Source organism: Quercus suber, unplaced genomic scaffold, assembly GCF_002906115.3.
Source record: "Quercus suber isolate HL8 unplaced genomic scaffold, Cork oak 2.0 scaffold_761, whole genome shotgun sequence".
Classification (NCBI taxonomy): Eukaryota; Viridiplantae; Streptophyta; class Magnoliopsida; order Fagales; family Fagaceae; genus Quercus; species Quercus suber.
In genome coordinates, this window is record NW_027070197.1 from 32,794 (window position 1) to 56,092 (window position 23,299).

Consider the following 23,299-nt stretch of genomic DNA (forward strand, 5'->3'; position numbering starts at 1 on the left):
TATGAATGTAATTTACCAAATCCACTGAGCTGTGGACATTCATTATTAATCTCAGCTAATTAACATGAAAATTTATGGGCAGTGTATTAGTTCGATTTAAATTCAGATTGAATTAACTGAGTTTATTTATAAGTTATACCATACCAGGAGGAGACAATTGACACCTGCCTCTTCTCTTAATCAAAGTGGACACTTATTTAAGCCAATACTTTGTAAAATCACTCTTGTATTTGCAATTTTCATACATCAGGATGATATTAAACAATAAGATAACAAGAGAAACTATCCAACATCATCAACATCCACAAAAGCATCAGAGGAGAATAAAAAAAATCAGGAACACAAACACAAACAAAAACAACACTCCAGATTGTTCACACCCTATATGAATAGCCAAGAAAGATAAGAAAAAACTAACTTTGGCTGTTCATCTTCGTACCAAAATTAGTTACCGATTGTCCTTTCTTAATGGTTGTGCAAAAGTCGGATGAGCTTCATATGATACCCCTGTTCCATGACTCAATTAACTCCCTGAGGACCTGAAATAAGAAATTCTGCTGGCCTTTAATTTGCTGATTTCCAAAATTGCTCTGCCTTCTGTTTCTCTCCATTAATTTGATCCATACAATATATTTTTCTTCACTGACATGGCCTTAAGAGCAATGGGTTGTGATCTCTGACCTATTAGACTTTGGTAAAACCAACCAGCTTGAAAGGCTGGAATCAACAGCAATCTCTTGCATTAGAGGTTTGGACTGACTTGGATTTGAGAAAGGCAATGGATCTAAAATCGGCTTTGAACTAATGAATTTAAGTGGCTCTTCCTTTAATTCTATGTTCTCCTTCCTCTGGTGCTTAGGTGGTGCTGTTTTCGCTTTGACTGCTTTCCACTGGGAGAGATTTTCTATTGGGTTTAGCACAGAATGTACATATTGACTTCTATCTCGAGCATTTGAAGCGGATAGGGGATTTACATTGATTTTATCCTTGGCCAACCGAGTCAAAGAGACTCTTTCCTGTGATTCCATATTTGAAGACTCCAACTGCCCAGAATCCTCTTCTTGGCTTTCATCATGATGAATGCCATTGTTGCCATAACCTTCATTATCATCACTGTCATTGTAGTCATCAATGTCGTTTTCGTAATCATCATCATCCAAATCAATTTCCTCAAATTCTAATTCATCCTCATCGTCATAGTTGTATGTACAATTTTGGTACCTATAATTTGAAGGGTACGCGCCCGTAGTAAGGGCTGTTGAATGCCATTTAGAAAATGAAGGGATTAGGCCTCGTTTCGCTGTTTCTTCACCTTTCTTTCCCTTTTCTCCCTCATCATCACTCTCCAACAAACTATAATCAGTTGGAATTGGCTCATAGGTCTGAACATTTAAATTAAAGCTGACTTTCTTCCTGATTTTGAAGCTGGACTGCTCCTTAGGCTTGTCTCTAAGAAACAAACAGGACAATGACAATAATATTATCTAACATATATATTTATATATATCAGAAATGAGAGAGAGAGAGAGAGAGAGTCAATGTCTAACCTGAACCCAGAATCTGAGCAAATGGGGTCTTCTTTGATGTCAAGATTTACAGGGAAAGAGGAATCCAAAGGCTTATAACTTCCATGTTTCTGCAACAAAGTGCAAAACATAAACTTGTTCAACAATAAACTAAACAATTATAACGCAAACAAAGACTGAAAAAAAGAAAAAGAAAGAAGCAATCAATGAAACCTTATTGGCATGTACTCGACGCTTTCTTTTATTGGAAAAACCAAAACATGCAAGAAAACACCCCATTAACAAAGCTCTCTGCTAAAAAGTTCAGAAAGAGTGAGGAATGTAGTTCAAAGGGTCTTCATGATTTGAGTGGCAGAGAGAGAGAGAGAGAGAGACAGAGAGAGTGTGTGTGAAATGGGGGGGGCCATTGATATAAAAAATGTAGTAGAGCTTGGCTCCAACGGATTTTGAAAATAGAAACGTTGGACTTTAATGATGATGGAACAGGTGAGGTGGGTGCACGAGTTTATTATAAAGAAGAAAAGTGACAAAACAGCTTTGTCTGAGATCTACATTGCAAACAAAAAAGAACTAAAAAAAGAAAAAAAAAATGCGGCTCTTATTATTATTATACTTTTGCCCGTTGCTATATGCTCTTGTTTTGTTCTTTTTATTGGGCATGTGAGGGAGTTTATGAAAGGAGCAGTGTTTGTTTGATGCTTTTTTTTAAACAAGCTGTCCATTGGCCCACTCTCAAGTCACAGGTTGGAGCCAGAACTTATTCAATGGTGGCGGTGGTGACTGGTGAGTGAAATATTTTCAATGTAAAACAACAACGGTATTGAACTTTGGGGTTTGGACTCCGTGGAGCATTTCAACTGCTGCAATATTAAAGCAATTTTGGTCATAAAAGTCAAATTGCCATAAGGGCCAGTGTGACAATAGCTTGTAAGGGAGAGGTTGGTCCCTCCCCACACACACACACACACACATATATATATATATAGATTAACAATAAGATTGTCCCAAAAACGTACAATTTTTTTTTTAAATTTTTTATTGAATGAAATTGTTTTACTTTTTATTACATTCCATTTGTTTTCATCACAAAATGCTTTCTTAAGCAAGAACAATGATTTGTTTCGCTGTGCTTGGTTGCAATTAAAAAAAAAAAAATCCCCAAAGCATCTTATGCTATTTAGCTCATATAAAAAATCATTAATATTTCATGTAAGTATGTTGAGAAGAAAAAAAAATGTTGGTGTGCTAGAGGCATTAGAGGTGTTGTGGTTGTGGTGGTGGCAGAGGTAATATGGTGATGATGGTGGTAGCGGTGGGCATAGAATAGTGGCAATGGTGTGGTGTGGTGGGGGTGATAGCAAAGATGGTAGTGGTGGTGTTGAGTGTTGACAAAAAAGGCAATGGTGGCAGTTATAAGTGATAACGTTAATGATGATGGTGGCGGCATTAATAGTGATGATAGTAGTTTTTTTTTTTCTTTCTTCTGAGAAGAGATGATAGTGGTGTTGATTGCACAAAGGAATTGATCGAATAAGGGCAAAAGAGAATAGAGAAAGACTTTTTTTTTTTTTTTTTTTAAATCCCATAAATTTTGGATTATATTTCTTTGATTTAAAAAAAAAAATTGTTCAATATTTTCCATCATATCAAACATCAAAAGATACCAAAAAAATAAAATAAAAATTCTATCTGTAGGGATAATGGCCCAAAATTGTATACTGGGCTTGGCCGAAAACGTTGATTAGTCCGAGAACGAATAAACAGTAGTGAGGGTGTTAAACTCGGAGTCCCATAAGTAAGATGCAAATGGAAAGGTTGAGAAAGGTGGTCCGAGGAGGAGTATCTCCTCGGATAAATAAAGCATAGATCAAATGTATATCCTATCATTCAAAGTGACCTTTCAGGAAATTCCACTGATCGGGACAGGCGTTATGAACGTACTGGAAGAATGGGAGCTAGGAAATATCTAAGGAAGAGTTGCTGCCACTGCATTGAATGCTCTGCAGCTAACTTTCTGGCTGCATTTATGTGAAAAAGACCTCTGAACAGTGTTGCCTTAATTATCCCAACTCACAGAGGGCCAAAGGAGGTGTCTGATGGGACAAGCATTCAAGGAGTGGCCTGGATGATCAACAAATGGAGGGTCAAGATCATTGAAAGGGAGATATATAATGTAAGAAACTCCTGAGGAAGAGAGGATTGAGAAAGGAAGGGAAAAAGACTGTAGCAATTAAGAACTGCATTTGTAACCAAACTTGAGAGAAATATATAAGAACTGATCTCCTCGGACTTTACCGAGGACGATTTTCTTTAGTTAAAACTTGTCTATTTTCATTCTCTTATCATCAAGATCTACCTTATTTGTTGTCTGATTCATAAAAGCCCAGTTTTCCATCCCACTCTCTAAAAATTCATTGTTTTGGGCTTTTCGAGTCTAAGTCCATCCACCTTTTGAGCTAAGAACTCAAATTTGGTCTTTACACTATCGGCGTTACTTTTATTATTCCTTACAGTTTTATGGTAAAAAAAAAAAAGCTTTCTAATTTAATGGTAAATTGGTCATACTATTTGAGGGACATGATTAGGTTGAAATCTTATCATTTGAGATGGAAAAATATAATAACAAAAAAATTTTGATTTTCCTTTTTCCAATATCCCTATTTTATTTATTCAAAAAATATTTAAATTTTCCTCCGTTATATTTGTCTTTTAAAAAAAATAAAAAAGTGTAAACGTAAGTTGAAAATTCGGTTTTAGACATACGAAAGTAGCCCTTTACTTAAAAAAAGATATAACAACGTTGCAAAATGGCATCAAAATGGCGTGGTCCCGTGGAGGAGCATATAGAATAGAATTGAAATCATAGAAAAAACTAGAGGAAGAATTGACGAAGTAAAGAAAATATGCATGATTTAGTCAAGAAGAGTTACAAAAGTAATAAATTTTATGTTACAAATTTTATTTATTTATTTATTTTTTTTTTGAGAAAAAATGTTACAAAAGTAATATAAAGCTATGCATCCAGGCTAAACCAACAATGAAAAGGGCAATTATTGGTCGGTTCATGTAGGATTTATATTGTAAACTAAATAAATGTTTATAACATTGTACACATTTACAAAAAGTGTACAATGTTGTACACATTTGTATAAAATTGTACACATTTTTTTTGGATAACTAGAAATTTTATTAAGAAAGAAAAATTAAGGAACAAAAGAAGTACAATCATCCTTACAGACATCAGCAAGAATAGGAGGGAGATTGAACTTATTACAAGAAAAATGCCCTTTAAAACTACTGTGAGAGTGCTTTTTTTTTCTAGCACATAGTCCTAAGTAGAAAACAAGGATCTTGGGCCCTTTACTTGTTGTTTGGTGGACTGGGCTTAGTTCACCGCAACTAAATGGAGGCTGATTATGAACCAAGTTGTGCACAAGTCACATAAATCTCCTCAAGGCAAAGAATGCGATTCCTCCTAAGCAATAAAATGCCATTATAAGTGTTTTAGTGTCATAAAATGACCATTTATGCTTACGAAATAAGTAAAATAAGTAAAATAAGTATTCATAATATTCACAATGAGAAAGAGATTGAAATAGAATATTTAAGGCTTATCTTTTATTGTATAAACATTTAAAAGAGTTCCTTTACTTGGTACCCCGAGCATACTGTCGTGAGATCCCGAGCGTACTGTCGTGGGATCTCGAGGCGTACTAGGCCTGTAAGAACCCAAAATGCTGATTCTCTGAACTATATGATCTTTATCCATACTTATTATGCAATAGAGTTTTGTCATTTCCCTTTACCTCTATAGGTCCTGCATAAAAACACACTATACAATACACATATCTTCAAATAATTATTAGTTTCTTAGATTATGATATACATTTTAATACATATACATATATGTAAATGAATTTCATGAAAATGATTCAGCCACGAGGATTTTGGCCCCAATTCTCACAGACTTAGTGTCTTTGTACAAGACTTGTGGGATTTGGAACTCAAGTCCAAGTGGCTTTGCTTAGGCATTGCCTTCCAAGATAGTTAGGTGAGAAGGATTTTTGTAGGAGAGAGTGATATCTGATGTGTGTATGTTTTGGCATGTGTTTTTTTGAAGGCTAAGTGATATTTTGAAGATTTCAAGAATATGGGACAAATTCCTCCACCTTGGCTCTTTTATTTTCTTGCTTTCTTTCTCTTCCTTATTGGGCTTTAAAGCTCTAAGAATATATGTTTTGAACCTCTGAACTCTTCCCCTGAATCCCCTTTTTCTGCTATGCCTTAATGTTCTTTTTATAGTAGACTTGGTCTTTACCCCTAGAGAGGACGCCTCGGGTCTGCTGGGTAAAACCACGTCCTCTGGCACCTAAAAAGATGCATTGGGCAGAGGTTTAGCTTATTTAGGCAATTATCACTCAAAAGGGAAATTTGACTTTAGTTACAAATGGAAGATTTCTTCTTGGAAAGTCAAAACAGTGGGTGGGCTGCCCGATGTACTGTGACAGCTTTGTTGAAAATGACAATTGAGAGGAAATTGTGGGGAGGTGTCATGCACATGGGGGAACTGAGTTTTCCATTGATTCATGCATTCCAAGCAAATATGTGAACCAAGGGAAACTCTCGGGATCCTCCTTTCACCAAAAATCACTCCCCTACTGACCAAACCATTCCTCCCTTACTATTCACTCGGGATCCCACGGGCTTGGACCATGCGTTACAAAGATAATACCTGGTTTTTTGTTGGATTTTAATGACTTTTGTTGGAAATATGAACATACATCTTGCTGCATATCCTCTGGTCTGATTGGGATCCTCCTTCTTGCTACATATCCTCTAGTCCGTCCGGTATCCTTCCTCTGGCATGACCGAGATCCTCTTCTTTTTTCTTTATTATCATTATTATTTATTTCTTTTTTTCTTCTTTTTGGGATTTTGGGCCTTCATGTTCCTTCTTAGCTTCATGAATTGGGCATTCTTTTGTTAAAACCTATGGTCTTTCGTTATTTTTCATGGAATTGGCTTTCTTGTGAAATTTTGGCCGTCAACAACTACCAACCAGCTTACAATGAGGGCGTTTGGATTGAGATTATTCTCACGGCGCGTTTTCATTTTCACATTTTTTTTTTTTTTTCAGGCATGAGAGGGAGCAAAGTGGAACTGTGCGCTACTGTGCGGCTACTGTTCACATGAACAGTAGCCGCATTTGTTGACTTCTGTCCATGAATAGTGCATTTGTGCACTGTTCACGACCCACAAATTTCATTTTTTATCAACTTTTTCATTAAAAATGGGTCCCACGGTATTATTTACACATTTAAAAATTATTTTGCTACAGTGTTTTCAGTTTTCAGTTTTCAATTTTCAGTTTTCAGTTTCAGTAACAATAAGTTCAATTCAAACGGACCCAATGTATATCTTACATGAATTATACAATGTAAATTAATAATTTTCCTAATGAAATGACGAATAAGAGAATACTAAAGAAAATAGTTCTCTTCTTTTGTGAGTGGTGTGTAAACTCATCAGTATTTCATGTATAATCCATTTTTTTTCACACTTGAGCTAAATATTTTTTTTAATTATTTATTTATTTCTATATAAATTTTTGGGCTTAATCACCTTTACAAAGTTAGCAAAGAAGACGAGTTAAAAGAGAAGGACTATTATACTGGTTTTTGGACTTTGCCATCCATAAAAGAGATTGAATCTCCTTAAACAGAGCTAGGTTTTTAGTCTAATCTTATTCAACCAATATTCCAAATTTTGTCATAACCAAAATATTATTTTCATTGTAATTTCACTAATAATTTTGAGGAGATTCTATTAGGTTTTTAGATCCTTATAAACTAGATTGTTTAACCTAATTAATTAACCAAATGAATACTTAGGTTTATTATTCAGATCTAGGTTAAAATAATAAAATCATATCATGTAAAGTAGCGAAAAATAAAGAACACAATGATATGATCACCCAGAAAAATCAAACCGGTAAAAAAACTGGAAAGGATTAAACCTAGCTATCCTTAAGGTAAAAAGCAAATCCACTTTAGAGAATTGAAATTTACAACAAGACTTAGACCACTAACATCCTATTGCTACCACATGTAGAGCTTACTGACACGACCACGTGCATGCTTCGAATCCACAGACTATTTCTCTATTAGGCCTTTGCAACACAAGCACCCACATTTGTGACTTTGAGACTCCACTCAAAGGTTTATCAACACAAACTCTTTTGTTTGTGACTCCAAGACCACCATTGAAAGTTTAGATCATCAACACCTTTGATGACTAGAGAATGCAACAATTTTTACAACACCAGATCTTGAGATTCTTCAAGGAATAACACCGATAGAAGATATGAAAGAGTTTTTTGGGTACAAACCCTAGATACAAAAAAGGCACACTCTTCTCTCTCTGAAAAGCCTTATAAAAACATGCTTAGGGTTTCTTTAATATACTAGGTCTGTGGGTTCTTTTTCAGACAATGCCCAGGCCCAAGTATAAACAAGAACGCCGGGCCCTTTACTTGTTTTAATGGACTGAGTTTAGTTCATCGCAGCTAAATGGGCTGATTACGAATTAGATGGTGTACAGAACATAAATCCTACAACACATACATGCTAACAAACAAGAAATATATGCATTGAACAGCAAGAAACTGTAAAGGGGTAATGTGGTAAAGAAAGACACAAAATAAAACGTTAAGGGTCCTTAAGACAATGTGAAATATTCCATTACTTTTTTAACTGTGTAGTATATTATGCTCACTAGGACGTGTTACAAGGTCTAAATAAGTTCAAAAATTACAGACTTAGATAGCTCTTCAGGCCTCTAAGACTTGCGAAGTTTGAATCTCTTTGAATCCGACTGTGTTCTCTAGTGGCTATTTGAGGATATTGGGCGGTATTTCCCTCTCTTTTCTTTCTTTTTGGAATTTTAACAGAGTTTTCTCAATGATTATACTTTAATTCCTTATTGCTGAATGCCCTTCACTATTGGCTGCTTCCCCTTTTTATAGTGTCATCCTAGAGTTTCCGGAGTACCACTGATCCCTTCCATTTGCTCCCCTAGGTACCAAAACCAATGTTGTGCTAGCAACATTGGTGGCTGATCCCTTCCTCATTTCTCATAATTTTCTTCTTTTGGTGTTTCTTCCCCAAAAGTCTCTTGCTAACTTTCCGTTCTAGGGTGTCCTTAAAGAGTTGACTTTTGATCATTCTTCCTTTAAGGCTTCTAAACTTCACCTTTTTAGACTCAGCTTTTGGTTGCCTTTCCCTTTGTCATTTTTCCCAAGTGAGCTAATTCTTTCCTGCTAGGTTGAAAGTTTCCTAGCCACTTCTCCTCATGGTTCTTCTTTCTGGGTTCCCCGAGGTACCAGCCCCTTGTTCATGAATTGTTGGTTCCCAAGCCTTCTAATTCATTTCTGCATCATTGGGTGGCTAATAGGGACATATTTGTTCTCATTACTTGTGTTTCTTAGCACCCTCTTTGAACTGTCTTAATCTAACCCTGGCTTTGCTCTACATCCCATGGATCCTGAGCTCCTGTTAGTCCCTAGGTATCTCGGCCTAGTTCTTACCAATGGGCTTCCTAGCAATTTTCTGACCTTAACAGGCTCGGCGTTTCTTCTTCCCTTCATTTTATGAGCTCTAAGGCTTATCCATTCATGGGTTTCGGTTGCTCCTTAAAACCCTTAATGGATTTGGGCCTACCATCTTTTTCTTTATGGCAGGCTCAAGTATTTTATTTTTATGGAGTTCAATTCTCTGTGCCATTTTGGGCCTTTGTGCTTCATTGTGACTTTTTAGACCTCAACACTAGGAGAAGTAGATCTGAAACCCTAATCCTTTTTAGGCTTGAATTACTATTTGGCTTAATTAAAATTCTGCAAATACGACTCTCGATTGATTGAGCCTGTCTCTCGATTGGTCAAACCAGGCAGGTTCTGAACTCTTTTTTCTGCAGCTTGTATATTCTTAAATCTTGACTTGTATCACCTTGAGCATTGTCTAATAGTACATATGGACTCTAAGATTTATATCTAGACAAGTTTGTGTTCACAGTTTGCCAATTGTTCTAAATTTTTAAAACCTAACAATCTCCCCCTTTGGCAATCCGTGACAAACTTACATACAAATAAAATACTTAAATACAAGAACAACCCGATTACAATAAATTGCCTAATTACATCACAAATCCCAATCTAAAACTCCTAACCTAGAAGTTGCAAGAATAGGTAGAAGATCTTGACCAGAATGTACCTGTCTTTCTTGACACATTCAAAAGAACACATCAACGTATGTGTGGAAAGAAAGACATATAAACAAAATGAAGCACAATATAAAAACAAAAGTAAATTCTAACTCTCCCCCTAAGTTAGATACATCAAAAAGTTTTATATTCTCTCCCTTTCAAAATTTTTTTTACCTCCCCCTAAATAAAACATTTTAAAAACCTTTTTATTTTATCATGTAAAGCAACAGAAATATAAAAACACAATAATATGATCACCCAAAAAAACCAAACCGGTAAAAAACCTGAGGAGGATTTAACCTAATTATTCTCAAGGTAAAAAGAAAATCCACTATAGAGAATCAAAGTTTATAATAAGACTTAGACCATTAACATCCTATTGCTACCACATGTAGAACTTACTAACACGACCACGTGCAAGTTTTGAATCCACAGACTCCTTCTCTATTAGGCATTTACAATACAAGCACCTACACTTGTAACTTTGAGACTCCACTCAAAGGTTTATCAACACAAACTCTTTAATTTGTGACTTCAAGACCACCCTTAAAAGTTTAGATCATCAGCACATTTGATGACTAGAGAAGGTAGCAACTTCTACAACACCAGATCTTGAGATTCTTTAAGGAATAACACCGATAGAAGATACGAGAGAGCTTTTTGGGTACAAAACCCTATATACAAAAGAGGCACACTCTTCTTTCTCTGAAAAGCCTTATAAAAACGTGCTTAGAGTTTCCTTTATATACTAGGAGAAGTAGATCTGAAACCCTAATCCTTTTTGGGCTTGAATTGCTGTTTGGGCTTAATTAAAATTTTATAGATACGACTCTTGATCGATTGAGCCTGTCTCTCGATCGGTCAAACCAAGCAGTTTCTAAACTCTTCTTTCTGCAGCTTGTATATTCTTGAATCTTGACTTGTATCACCTTGAGCATTATCTAATAATACCTATAGACTCTAAGATCTATATCTAGACAATTTGTGTTCATGGTTTGCCAATTGTTCTAAACTTTTAGAACCTAAAAGATTCAATAGAGTCAACATTTTGAGAAAGCTATTGACAATATTGGACAAGGTTCCATTTCAAGGGAATCCATTTTAAGAGATGGAAAAGACAAGGTTCTTGCCTACTTAAGCCATCTTCTATATCCTCACCAAGGAGAATTCAAATAAGGTCCCTACCAACGATATGAATGAAGACCAACATCATACCTATCAATAGAAATTAAGTATAAACAAAAGAGAGTACAATTGTTGACATATCTCTTAAAATTGTCTTGCAGATTATATTTATGATTATTACGATACTACTAACGCATTTTACAAAGAAAATTTGGAGAGTCTTATAGAGCAAATATGACACCAAATAACTTGCAAAAAAAAAAAAATGTTGCTATTTGCTATTGGATGGCACTTGTATTATGGAGTAAGCTCAAGGCTCCAAATAGTCGTAGTAGAGCTTAGATAGTTAGATCCGAAGGCACCAAAATCAATTGGAGACAACCTTGTAGTGATTGGCCTCATTGACAAACTATCATAATCAGGGAGAGAAAATGATATACAATAATATAGCAAATGTATTTAAAAAACTACTCTCTTTTTTTTTTTTTTTTTTTTTTTTTTTTTTAATAGGGTAAGAAAATATTTATCACCCACAAACACAATGGGAAAAATAACCTACAAAGGGAGATACAACAGGACGGGAAAAAGGGAAAATAAGGAACCCAAGCTCACAAAGAGAAACAGGCCTCATCCCTAATAATATTTACAGTGTTTGGAGGGGCATGCCCATGCTCAACATCAAAGAAACCAAAAAAGGAATTTGTCAAAGACCACCTGGCGAGAGAACAAGCCAACTTGTTGGCACTTCTGGGAACCCAGCTGAAAAGCCAATCCACTTGGTTTGAGACTAAAATGTTAACATCTACAGCAATATTTACTAGTCTCCACTCATTGACTGGTCTAGGTGAATTTAAATATAAATTTTAGAATCACTCTCCGCCACCACAAGAAATGTTGGTATTTATTTTCTTTGAAAATGAAAATATGAAATATCATCCCCCTCTCCAATCTCTACCCCACTACAGCACTACAAGCACATCAAATACCAACTAGAGAGGAGGTGAGTGTAATAATGAATTTCTTATTAGAAAGGGTGTGGGTGATAGTTTCGTTTGTTTTGAAGTAAAATGTTTTGCATGTGAAACATTTTTAGGAAAATATTTTCAGTTGTTTGGTATGATAAATAAAATATTTTTAGGCAAACCACAAAATCAGTGGCTTGGCCACCAAAGGTCTTGTGACCGAACCACTAGCACTGGTAGCTGGAACGATGTTTCCGGCCACTAAATTGTCGGCACTAGTGTGGCCAGAATGACATTTTTAGTTATTGAATCTTTGGCACTGGTTGTTGGAATGGTACTGGACCACTGACACCGGTCATTAGAGCAGCGGCTCCGGTCACCAGATTGTCAGCATTGGTTGCTTAAGGGGTGTTTGGATTTTGTGTTTTCAATCACTCATTACTTTATTTTCATCACTCATCACTCAAAATCTGTGGGTCCCACACATGCATGGCTTGTTTGGATGAGTTTCCATTTTTTGTTTCCATCACTTATATCTCACCAAATTGAGTTATGAGTTAGTGAAAATGAAAACAAAATTTTGATGTTTTTGAATTATGGAAACAAAGTTACAATGGCATTTTTTGTAAATATATTCATATTGTGAGGCCCATGTCTGTGTCTTGTCTTTTCCTTGCTAGACCATCTTTTTTTTTCCTCTCCTCTTCCTCTTCTCTTCCTGCACCACTTTCTTCTCTCCATACCCATTTGCCATTAACACAACCCATTACTCTCTCCATCCCGGTCTACCACTCTAGTTGAAGCTTAAGTCTTCCTTCTTCTCCGTTTTCGTCTCCGTCTTGGCAGTGGGTCTCATGGTTCCGGGTTGTGGGTCGTCATCTTTGTGGCACAGATGGTGGAATTGGCCGAGCTCTCTCTCCATCTCCTCGGAAAGATCATTTTTTTTTTCTTTCTATCTTGTGGGTGTGGAGTTCAAATTTGAGATGTGAGTGTGGGGTTTGGATTTTTGAGATGTGGGTGTGGGTGTGAGGTTTGAACCTGTGGTGTGGTTGTGGAAAATGAAATTTTGATTTGGGTCCGGCTAGAGAGAGAGAGAGTTCGAGAGATTAGAGAAAGAGAAGAGAAATGAGAAGAAGCAGTCCAACTAGAGAGAGAGTCTTTGAGAGATTAGAGAAAAAAGAAGTGAAAGGAGAAGAAGAGAGTTTGAACTTAGTCAATCCATGGGTCCCACATAAAGTGAAAATATTTGAGTTTTGGGAATGAAAACTCAACCGGGTTGTAGTGCCAAACATAGCTGGGGTGTATCTTGGGGATTTTTAAGTGATAAAAAATGAGTTATATGGTGATGAGTGATGAGTAATGATATTTGAGTGATAGATAACTCACCATCCAAACAGGGCCTTAGCCTACCAGACTAGTGACCTAGTCATTATATGGGGTGAGGAAAGCCATTACGTGTTTTTGTAATATGTTTTACCAAACTTTTTAAGGTAAAACGTTTTACAACTTTTTTATAAAGGATTTTAGAGTCAACAGAAAATATTTTACAAGTTTGACCATATTTTACATGCAAACAAACACCTGAAAATAAGAAAAAAAAATTCAAAAAAAAAAAAATACATCAAAATAAACAGTGTGTGGAGGGTAAAATAAGAAATTTAAGATTTTTAAAACACTTTAATTAGCCATCCAAGGAAGGTCAGTGTAAATACTAAATAATTTTCATTTTAATGGAGTTTGTTTAAGAATATTAGGGCTCTTTGGCATGATATTTTAAATAGGGATGGCAATTTATATCCGACCCGAGGATACCTGGCCCGGCCCGACCCTAAACCCGGCCCGATAAAGAATAGGGTCGGGTATGTGTTTAAAAAAAAAAAAAACCGAACCGGGTTTGGGTTTTATAAAAAACCCGGCCCAAACCTAGACCCGGACTCGGTTACTCTAAAATTACAAAAAAAAACCCCTTATATATCTGTATAATTGTAAACCCTAACCCACCCACCTCTCATTTCAGCTCACACCTCACACACAAGAGCACGCTCAATCTCTCTGTCACGCCTCACACTCAGTCACTCAAGAGCATGCATAAGAGCGCTCACTCACTCTCAATCTCACAGCTCACACACTCACTCTTAAGCATCGCCACTTGATGCCACCACAAACTGCCGTCGCGAGCCACCATCTGAGGCAGCTTTGTTTCTTTCTCAGCCATGGAGGCTCAATGGCCAGCCCCAGCTTGAGCTTCCATGGCTGAACCTAAGCACTCTTCCCCTTATCTCTAGATCTAAAACCCAAGGCCGAAGACCTCAAGCTCTCTCTCTCTCCGATCTCCAACTCAGGGCCAAGACTCTCTTCTCTCTCCATTTCTATTTTTATCTTCTTCTTTATACTTATTTTTTGTTTGATCCGAAATCTCCTCTGTTGGTTTGGTTATTTCTGGGTTCGGGGATTGAAAAATGGGATTTTTTATTTTTATTTTTTTATTTGGGTGTGGTTGTGGAGATTTGAAAAGAAGGGATATTTGGGATTGGTTGTTTGGCCGTGGGTTTGATTTTTTTGAAACTGCCATGGGTTTGATGTTGAGTTTGGGACTTGTTTCAAAAAAGAACATGTATATGTGTGAAAGAATGGGGACAGATGGGGTTGATGGAGGATTGGAGTTTCTGCTCTTTGATTCTGAGTTTCTGGTTGGGCTAAACGGGGGCTCGGCGGGGCGGGTCTAGGCCCGCAAAAAAGAATTCGATTAATAATCGAGCCGGGTCTGGGTCACGGGTTTGTACTCGCGGGTTGGGTCCGAGACTCTGGGTATGCAAAAACCCGGCCCGAACCCAACCTGTTGCATTTCTAATTTTAAATAACAGTTTTCAGTGTTTAAACAATATTATACGTATTTCTACACACTTTTTTACTCACACGAATTTTTAACAAATACAAACAATATTACTAAAATAAAGTTACCAAACAGGCCTTTAACCTAGTCTTGAACTTGATTCATTTGCAAAAATAAATAAGTATAAACAACTTTTTTCTTGAGTTGAACATGAAATATTCATAAATATTTCAATAAATTAAACCCCTAAGCGATGATCGTATAAAAGTAAAACATCTTGAGCCCCTCCTGATTAATAAACAAATTATTTCGATTTACCAAAATTTTTAGCAACCTCAAATGTGGAAAATTGAGTAATATTTTTGGAAATATATTAGCTGAAACAAAACAATGCCTTAATTGAAAATTTTGGAGGTTATCAAGCTATGGCAGGCCAACCAGCCACGCCCCATGTCCTTCCCAAGAATGTTCCTTCTTTGGAATCAGACGGGAATAGGCACTGATTCTCACATATACTACTGATTGTACATTGTATCCACCCAATGGCCAATCTCGTGCTTCAAATGTGAATATTAATTAAAAAAAAAAAGGAAAAAAGGACATCACCATATCAAGATAATGATTCAGAACAGAAAGCAAGGAAACAGCAAAAGAAACAGAAGTAAGAAGTGCAGTGATGCAAACACAAGTTGCACAAGTTGAACACAGCAGAAGAAACAGAAGTAAGAAGTTGCACAAGTTGAACGACAGCATAGCTTTGTAGTTTTTAGTTATACATTGTAAACGCTTGTAGTTTAGTGTTATATTTTAAGTAAGAGCACTTCACACGTGACTTAACTAACCAAACACGTGCTGTAACCGTTTCCACTCTTTCTGGGAATTTCTGTTTGCTCTGTTTTATGTATTTAAACCAGATCATGTACAGATACATTCATTTTAATACAATTCAGATATTTTCTTCATTCCAAATATTCTCTCTAGCTTGATTTTCCTTTCTTCTTCTTCCAAAGCTCTCAGTGCTTTCTTATATACGGCGCCGTTGCTGCTTGGCTTAAAACCCCGATTCATTGTGTGAGCCTCATGTTATCCTCTCAGCTCTAGTCGAATGGAAACCCACAGCAAAGGTGGCTGGCGACTCTAGCCTCAGCCCAACTCTTGTGGTATCTTTCTTTCTTTCTCCCTCTCTCTCTCTCTCTCTCTCTCTCTCTCTCTATGACTGTGCTGCCAGTAGGTATGTTTAGATTTGGCGATATTATCTAGTTTACTCACTTCTAGTGTTAAGTTTTAACTTTTGTAGTTTCTAGATTTATTATTATTATTATTAAAAGCGGTAAATGGGTTACAATTAGTTTGCACCGAGCTTTTTTTTTCCACTGACTCGTTTTTTGGTTAGGTTTAACAAATTTGAGCTTTTTATTTTTCTATGAAGCACTGAAGTAAGTTCATTGCCCTCACACAAAAAAAGTTATTATATTTTATTTATATTCCAAATTTGATCATATTGATTGGCTTATATTATTATATTCGAATACTAGCCTGTGTAATTGTTATTGAGAGCTATTTAGTTCTACAATTTTCTTTTAAGACTATATAACCAGATTCTAAAATTTTATTTAGATTTTATAATTGGTGTAGACATATTCATATATGAAGAAAAAAAAGTGTTCAAGATTTGAAGGTTATCACTTTCATATATTTCAAATGCTGAAATTTCAGACGTTGAAACCCCTAGAAAGAGTTAAAGTTGTGAACCTGAAGAAATAGATATTGTTTTCTTAAAATGTGATCTTATATTACAACTACTAATATCTCCATTAATCGACTTGTTGAACATTTCAAAGTTGAACCATATTAAAATAGAAGTTAGGATTAAATACAATCCGAGTCTAAAAATCAATTATTAATGATTTCAATAGCATAAAAGAAGATAAGGTAACTTTGTTGAGTTAAAGTTAATTTATGAAATAAAACACTGATTTTACTTTTTAGTCATGAATGTTTATTTTCAACCTAAGAACTTTATTATAATTAGCTTGGCCCCATAAGAAAAATTCATGGCTCCGCCACCAGCTATCTCAAGCTACTGTGTATGAGTCACAAAATCACGAAGAGGACTAGCAAGGAGGTAATTCAATAGGAAACTTCACACTGACTACACTAATTCGAAGCTGATGGGATCATAAAGTTTTTGACGCGTTCCCTTGATTTTGGCCTCCCTTATAAACTCAACAAAGGCAATTCATGGATGCTGAAATCTCTTCCTTAAAAGGCCAATCACACTTGAGTTATGACCAAAATACCACCTGGTAAACATCCCATTGGGTGTAAGTGGGTCTACAAAATCAAGCTTAAAGTAGATCAATTGAAAGGTATATAAGAGTAGGTGGGTGGCCAAAGGATATACCCAAATTGAGGGCCTAGATTATTGTGAGATATTCTCACTGGTTGTTAAATTTTGTTACTATTTGAACAATTCTTGCATTGGTAGCTATACAAGGGTAGCTTCTCACACAGTTAGATGTGAATAATGCATTTTTTCCTGGGAACTTGGATGAAGAAGTCTATATGCTTCCTCCTTCTGAATTTGGTAGCAAAGAGAGCCTAATCTAGTGTGCATTTACAAAATCCCTATATGGACTTAAGAACAGAGGTGGAGCCAAGGGGGGGCGAGGGGGGGGGCAAGTGCCCCCCTTGACCCCACCCTAGCCAGGTCTCCCCTACCTCACATTTATTGTTGTAATTTTATTTTTTAAAGTTATATTCCACATACAAAGCTTTGTTCTTATGGGGTTATAAGGACGTGAACGTGATATTGAGGAAATAAATAATTAAGTTTCAAAGGACAGATTTTAATGGAAATAAATTGATTTCAATTAGCTTCTTAACTACTAGTATTTCCGGTTTAAGAATAATTTAACTCGATGTGTTTTATTCAATATAGTCTATGTCACTATTCACTTTAGTTTTCCTATAAGTTGTTAAAATAGCCACGAGAAGAAATAAACAAGGTAGCACTAGTTCCCAACATGGTCCTAATTGTTATGTGATAGTCTTATCATGTAATAACATTATGGTTTTGAAAAATTAATAGCAAAGACAAGTAAATCAATTGAACAACTTATCTACTTATCTCTGCTCAATGATGATTACTAACGTTTAATCTTTTTACATTCATATGATTTGTTCGAATATCTTATATTTAAATTAATCTTTTAATGTCATACATTAGTACTTGTTTGCAATATACATTTTTAGCCTGTTTAAATTATGAAGTAGTTTAAACATTACAATGATTATACTAACTCCTACGCTAGGCTCAAAAAAATTAAATTAAAATCAAGTATGAAAAGAAAAAAATTATAACTTTTACATTATATTTTCTATGTTGATCAAATATTGTTTAATAAATTAATTTTTTCTAATATTAATATATAATTTTTATATTAATTTTGTCTTCAATATTATTTTTTTTTTTAAACGAATTTTGTCTTCAATATTATATCTTAATCTTGCCCCTCCTAAATCAAATTCTTGCTCCGCCACTGNTCCTTGAACGTCACGTTCACCTCCCCTTCTGACGCTACTGGCTCCTGAATCCTCAAATTTCCCCGTGCCCTCTGTTGAACACCGCTCTGCCGGGGACGATCCGTCACCTGCGCTTTGCCCTTGCTTTGTATTCTATCATCTTCCAACCGCTTGTACTCCTCAATGCGCCTCATCAGCTGCCTCATATCCTCGGGAGGCTTCTTAGTTAATGATTCCCTCAACCCCGACTCGTCAGGCAATCCCATTCTGAAAGTGCTCGCAGCAATCTTCTCGTTCCCTCCGCCAATCTCGTTGTAGAGCTCCCAGTATCGGCTAGCATAATCACGGAGGGTTTCCCTTGCTCTCATCTTCATAGATAGCAGTGCGTCCACTAGTTGCTGTTCCCGGCTGCACGTCACGAAACGGGAACCGAACTCCTGTATTAGCTCGGCGAAACTGTGAATGGAGCCCTTATTCAACCCGTTGAACCACCTCAAGGCCGTGGGACCAAGGCTGGAGGGAAAAACCTTGCACATCAGAGCGTCATTGCGGGTATGCAGAGACATCATCTGGATATAGTGGCTGACATGCTCCACGGGGTCCGTCTTCCCACCATAAGAATTGAACGGCGGTCGCGTAAATCTGTCCGGCATCGGTGCTCGCTCAATGTTCGCTGAGAATGGGGACTGAGCCGCCCTGCGCAACGCACGGCTCATTGCATCCATGGCCCATTCCTCGCCGTCTCTGGAGAACCTGAGCCCCGATTCCCGTATTCCCGCGACCGGGAGCGATTTCGCCATCAGCGAGATTCCGCTGACATGGAGCGATTTTGATGGCGACGGGACTCCTCGAGTGCGAGCGATCCCTGTGAGAGGCGGGATCCTGATTGATTCGACCCACCCCGCGTCTCTCTCCTCGGCGTCAGGCCTTCTTCTCGGTCGTCTTGACCGGCTCGGCGGCACTCGTTTCGTGCTTCCAACTCAGGTCTCGTACTAGCCTCGCAGTCGCTCAAGCTCTTCGTCCCTGGCGTCGGGCTACCTGTGCCAGGAAGCATGAGATGCCGTTCTCTCCGTTTGATACGACCTTTCCAAGACCGGATCGCTCTTCCAATTGCTCGTAAACGGATCCTCGCGTCTCTTCTGCCTCTGTTCCCGCCAGGTGGAGCCCAGGAAGACCCTGCCGAGCCGCTCTCGGCGTGACTTCCAGACATCTTCCTGTGAACGAGTCTCAGCGGAACCACTGCTTAGTAGGATTTCTCCCACAGACGGCTGCAATTGTGCGGGTCGCAAATGAGGCCTATGGCTCAGCCCCACTTGGGCTCACAACTTATTTGTTTGGTGGCTGAATTTCCTACTATGGGTAGTTCTCCAACTAAGAACTCAATGAGATCACTTTTCTCTTTCTCGGCAACACACTACTTCTCTTCCTCCCCTCAACTGTTCTCTGTGTCACTTTTCTATTGCCACTCTTCTCTCCCCTCCTTTTTTTTCCAACCCTTCTCTTCTCAAAACTTCTTGTATTTATAGTCCAGAGTTTAGTGGAGAGGTCATAATTACTAGCCAATGAGTGCAACCGGCGGTCCAGTATTATCGATCGTAAGTGGGTGGTCAGGTAGGAGTGGGAAACGGTGAGGGTGGCGTTGGAACTTGGTTCCCACCTCTACGATAGTTCTCGCAACGGTGCCTTTCTGAGGCACGGCCGGGTAGGTACAGCGCGGGGCGTCCCGAGAGTCAAATATCTATCACTGCTTGGGAAGGTGTTGCCGAGAAACGATGAAGAGGCAAGGCTCGGGCTTGCAGTATGCGTGGCCCGGGGGTGGGCCGCCGGGTAGAAGGGGATTGGCCTCATGGGCCATATACCAGGCCAGGGTCCAAGGCCCAATATAGGATACGGTGCGGGGGCCGTACAAAAACTTATGGCTGTTAGGAAACATCAAACCTAATTTGACTAAACAACATTAAAAGAACTTAAAATTAAGGAACAATAGCTCTAGTCCTTAAATTCTAAAAACTACATAAATTATCAAAAATGACAAATTACAAAAATTAATTTATAGACTATGTCCCACATCAGATCCTTGTGCTTAAAAAAAAAAAAAAAAAAAAAGAAGCTCGCCATTGAGTTGATATTTGAGATCTAAAATCTTCTGTTCCAAATAAATATATAAAATACTTCAAATGCTTTAGTAACTTGATCCAATTTTGAAACCTACATCCTTCATATAGTATAGCTTAAAAAATTTATTTGCCACATCAATTAACAAAGGATTGACAATAAAATTAAAATTTAATACTTTAAGACATTCAACAAATTGTGTAGTCAGCATTTTCAGCAAATCAACTGGAACCTAGGACTATGGGTCATGAACTCATCCTCATATTTGACCTGAACTGGATCTTCCATAATATTCTCAATAGTTACCATCTCTTGACTTTCACCATTATCCACAATCAACTCAATCTTCTTTTCTTTGACCTCATCATCAAAATTTTGAAAAGTGGTATCTTCGAGCTTCAATTCAACAAATTGTTGCAAGTCTTGATCTTTTTCAACCACTTTAAAATTTTCTTTAGAAATTGACCACATCTTGTCAACCCTCAAACCCTTTTCTTTTCTTGACACATGGATTTGGATGTTACCATTTTGGTTTTGTGGTTTGCCTTTCATGTTTTGAAAATATTCCTCTTCATATGAATATATAGATCTATAATTAACACTAGTATAAGCTAATATATCATAATAATCAGGCGGAAACCATAAATCAACTGACACCTTTTTCATTCTTTGCCAAGAGTGAATTGAATGCTTACCTCAACGCTTTCTATTGATTTGAATGTCTTCCCACCATTCCTGCTTCATCGTCCAATTTATTGAACACAAATTGTATTTTTTTTCTTCATCACAAATCTTCCAAAAATTAAAATATTTTTCCAAATCTAGATGCAATCAATAAAATCCAACTTATGCATCTCCATCAAAGAATGGAATTTTCTTGTATTTAAGAGTGCATCTTTGAATATATTGACCAGTGTTGTTGTGAGATGATTTCCTAACAAGAAAAGTAGCAATCACTTGCCAAATTTCACACATATCTTGATGTCCCTCTACACAAAACTATTGAATCTTTTCACGAAATTGGTAGAACTCTAGTGGGGACTATGTCTTCAACTTCATTATCGTCATTGTGGTGGCTACCATCACACCGGTTAGCCATCAAACTAGGGTAATTCAAGACTTTGATACCAATAATGTCACTTAAGTCTGAAGAAATCACACACGATGCTCTCTTTGATGAAAAAAAAAATTAAACTATTAGTTTCTGGTAATAAACCTTGAATCCACGAGGGTTTCATTTAATCCACAAAGTGACAAGTTTGGAATCCACTAGAAAGATAATAGGAAAAAAAAAATCTGAATTTTTATTAATCTAAAAAACTGAATTGCCCTAGAGACTACAATGAATTTAAATAGTAAAAGAAAACTTAGAGTGCTAGAAAACGTCCAAACCCTAATTTGACTAAACAACATTAGAGGCACCTAAAATTAAGGAAATAATAACTCTAATCCTAAAATTATTAAAATTACATAAATTTCCAAAAAAAAAATTACAAAAAATTAATTCGTAAATTTTGTCCCACATCAAAATTTGACTGTCATTTTGTTAGAGAAAAAATCCAAGCAAGAGTTCTTAAGACATTTCACATCCCAACTAAACACCAGCTTTTGGATCTATTTACTAAACCTCTAGGAAAGGTTAAGTTCTTCAATCTCCTTTCCAAAATGGGCATTCATGATATATGTGCTCCGGGGAGTATCAAGATATACAAAGATTGAAGAGTGAATTAGCAAGTACAAAATGGAGTTGCAGCGCATAATCAAGATGAAGTTTCTACAAGAATGTCAATTATTTAGTGATAGGAGAAATAGATTATAGGTGGCTTCATCTTATTGGTTAGTTTTGTTAATCAATTAGAGCACCCACAGCAGATGTGGTATATGTGTCAAATGCTAAATATTTGGCACATATCTCACACCAAACACTAAAAACTCCTTTTATCAGATGTGCCAAATCTCAAAAAATTTGCCATATGTGAATAGTACCGTTGCAAATTTGCAACGGTACGGATGAAGAATGGTATAATTTTTATTTTTTTTATTCTCTTTTCTCTCTCCTCTCTCTTCAGTTTATTCTTTTCTCTTCTCTCTTGCCTCTGTTCTCTCTCACCGATTCCCTCTCTCTTATAAATTGTTGATCTTGATCCGTCATTGCTAATCGTCATCACCGATCCATCATCACCGATCTCTCATCGATTGCATTTTGCATCGTCATCACCGATCTCTCCGGGCATCGTCATCATCATCGTCGATCAGAATCGACGTGAGCATCGACGTTGAGATCTTGATCGTGGGCATCGACGTTGAGGTGAGGTGAGATCTTGATCATGGATTGCCCGTGCTAGTGGGTTTTGGTTGCCGGTGCAAGTGGATTTGTGGCTTTGGATTGGCGGTGCTAGTAGTTTCGTGGGTTTGGGTTGCCAGTGCTAGTGGGTTTTTGTTGTGTTTTCTGGGTTTGAATTGCTGTGCTAGTGGGTGCTGCTCTATTTTTAATGGGTTTTGTGGTGGGTTGTTGACGACAGTGGTTGTGGTGGTGGTTTTGTATTCAGTTTCTTTTTTTGCAATGGATTGTGGCTGCCACGGTGGTGGTGGTGGCGGCGGCGGCAGCAGTGTTGTGGTTGTTATTTATTGTGTTAGATATATTATTTTATTATATTGTTTATATTATTTTAATGTGTAGTAAATATTATTTTAATGTATAAAATTGAATGATAAAACATCTTATAAATGGGATCTTATAAAATGATGTGGTAAAATAATAAAGTAGGTCTTTGGTGTGGCAAAATGGCATTTTTTTTGCAACATCTGCTGTGGATGCTTTTAGGAATTTGTTACTTTCCCTTCTGTGGACGCCCCAAAAAATCTTGTAAAAGCTTTTTTGGTTTATTGGACATTGGGTTCTTGACTAGAAATCTTCATTAATTATTGGTTTTGTATTAGTTGTGATTAGTCAC

The 23,299-nt window shown here is 36.9% G+C and overlaps 2 protein-coding genes across 2 annotated transcripts; both read right to left on the bottom strand.

The window, feature by feature from the left end:
- Positions 1-209: 209 nt before the first annotated feature.
- On the bottom strand, positions 210-2,015 carry LOC111999558 (uncharacterized). Its single transcript, XM_024031691.2, has 3 exons — positions 1,740-2,015; positions 1,548-1,636; positions 210-1,449 (listed from the first exon to the last, which is right to left on the bottom strand). Exons 1-3 carry the CDS (start codon positions 1,803-1,805, stop codon positions 654-656), a joined length of 951 nt encoding a protein of 316 aa, XP_023887459.1. The 5' UTR covers positions 1,806-2,015; the 3' UTR covers positions 210-653.
- Positions 2,016-18,223: 16,208 nt separating this feature from the next.
- Positions 18,224-19,030, bottom strand: LOC136064777 (uncharacterized). The gene has a single exon (XM_065766957.1). It carries the CDS (start codon positions 19,028-19,030, stop codon positions 18,224-18,226), a length of 807 nt encoding a protein of 268 aa, XP_065623029.1.
- Between the last annotated feature and the right edge of the window lie 4,269 nt (positions 19,031-23,299).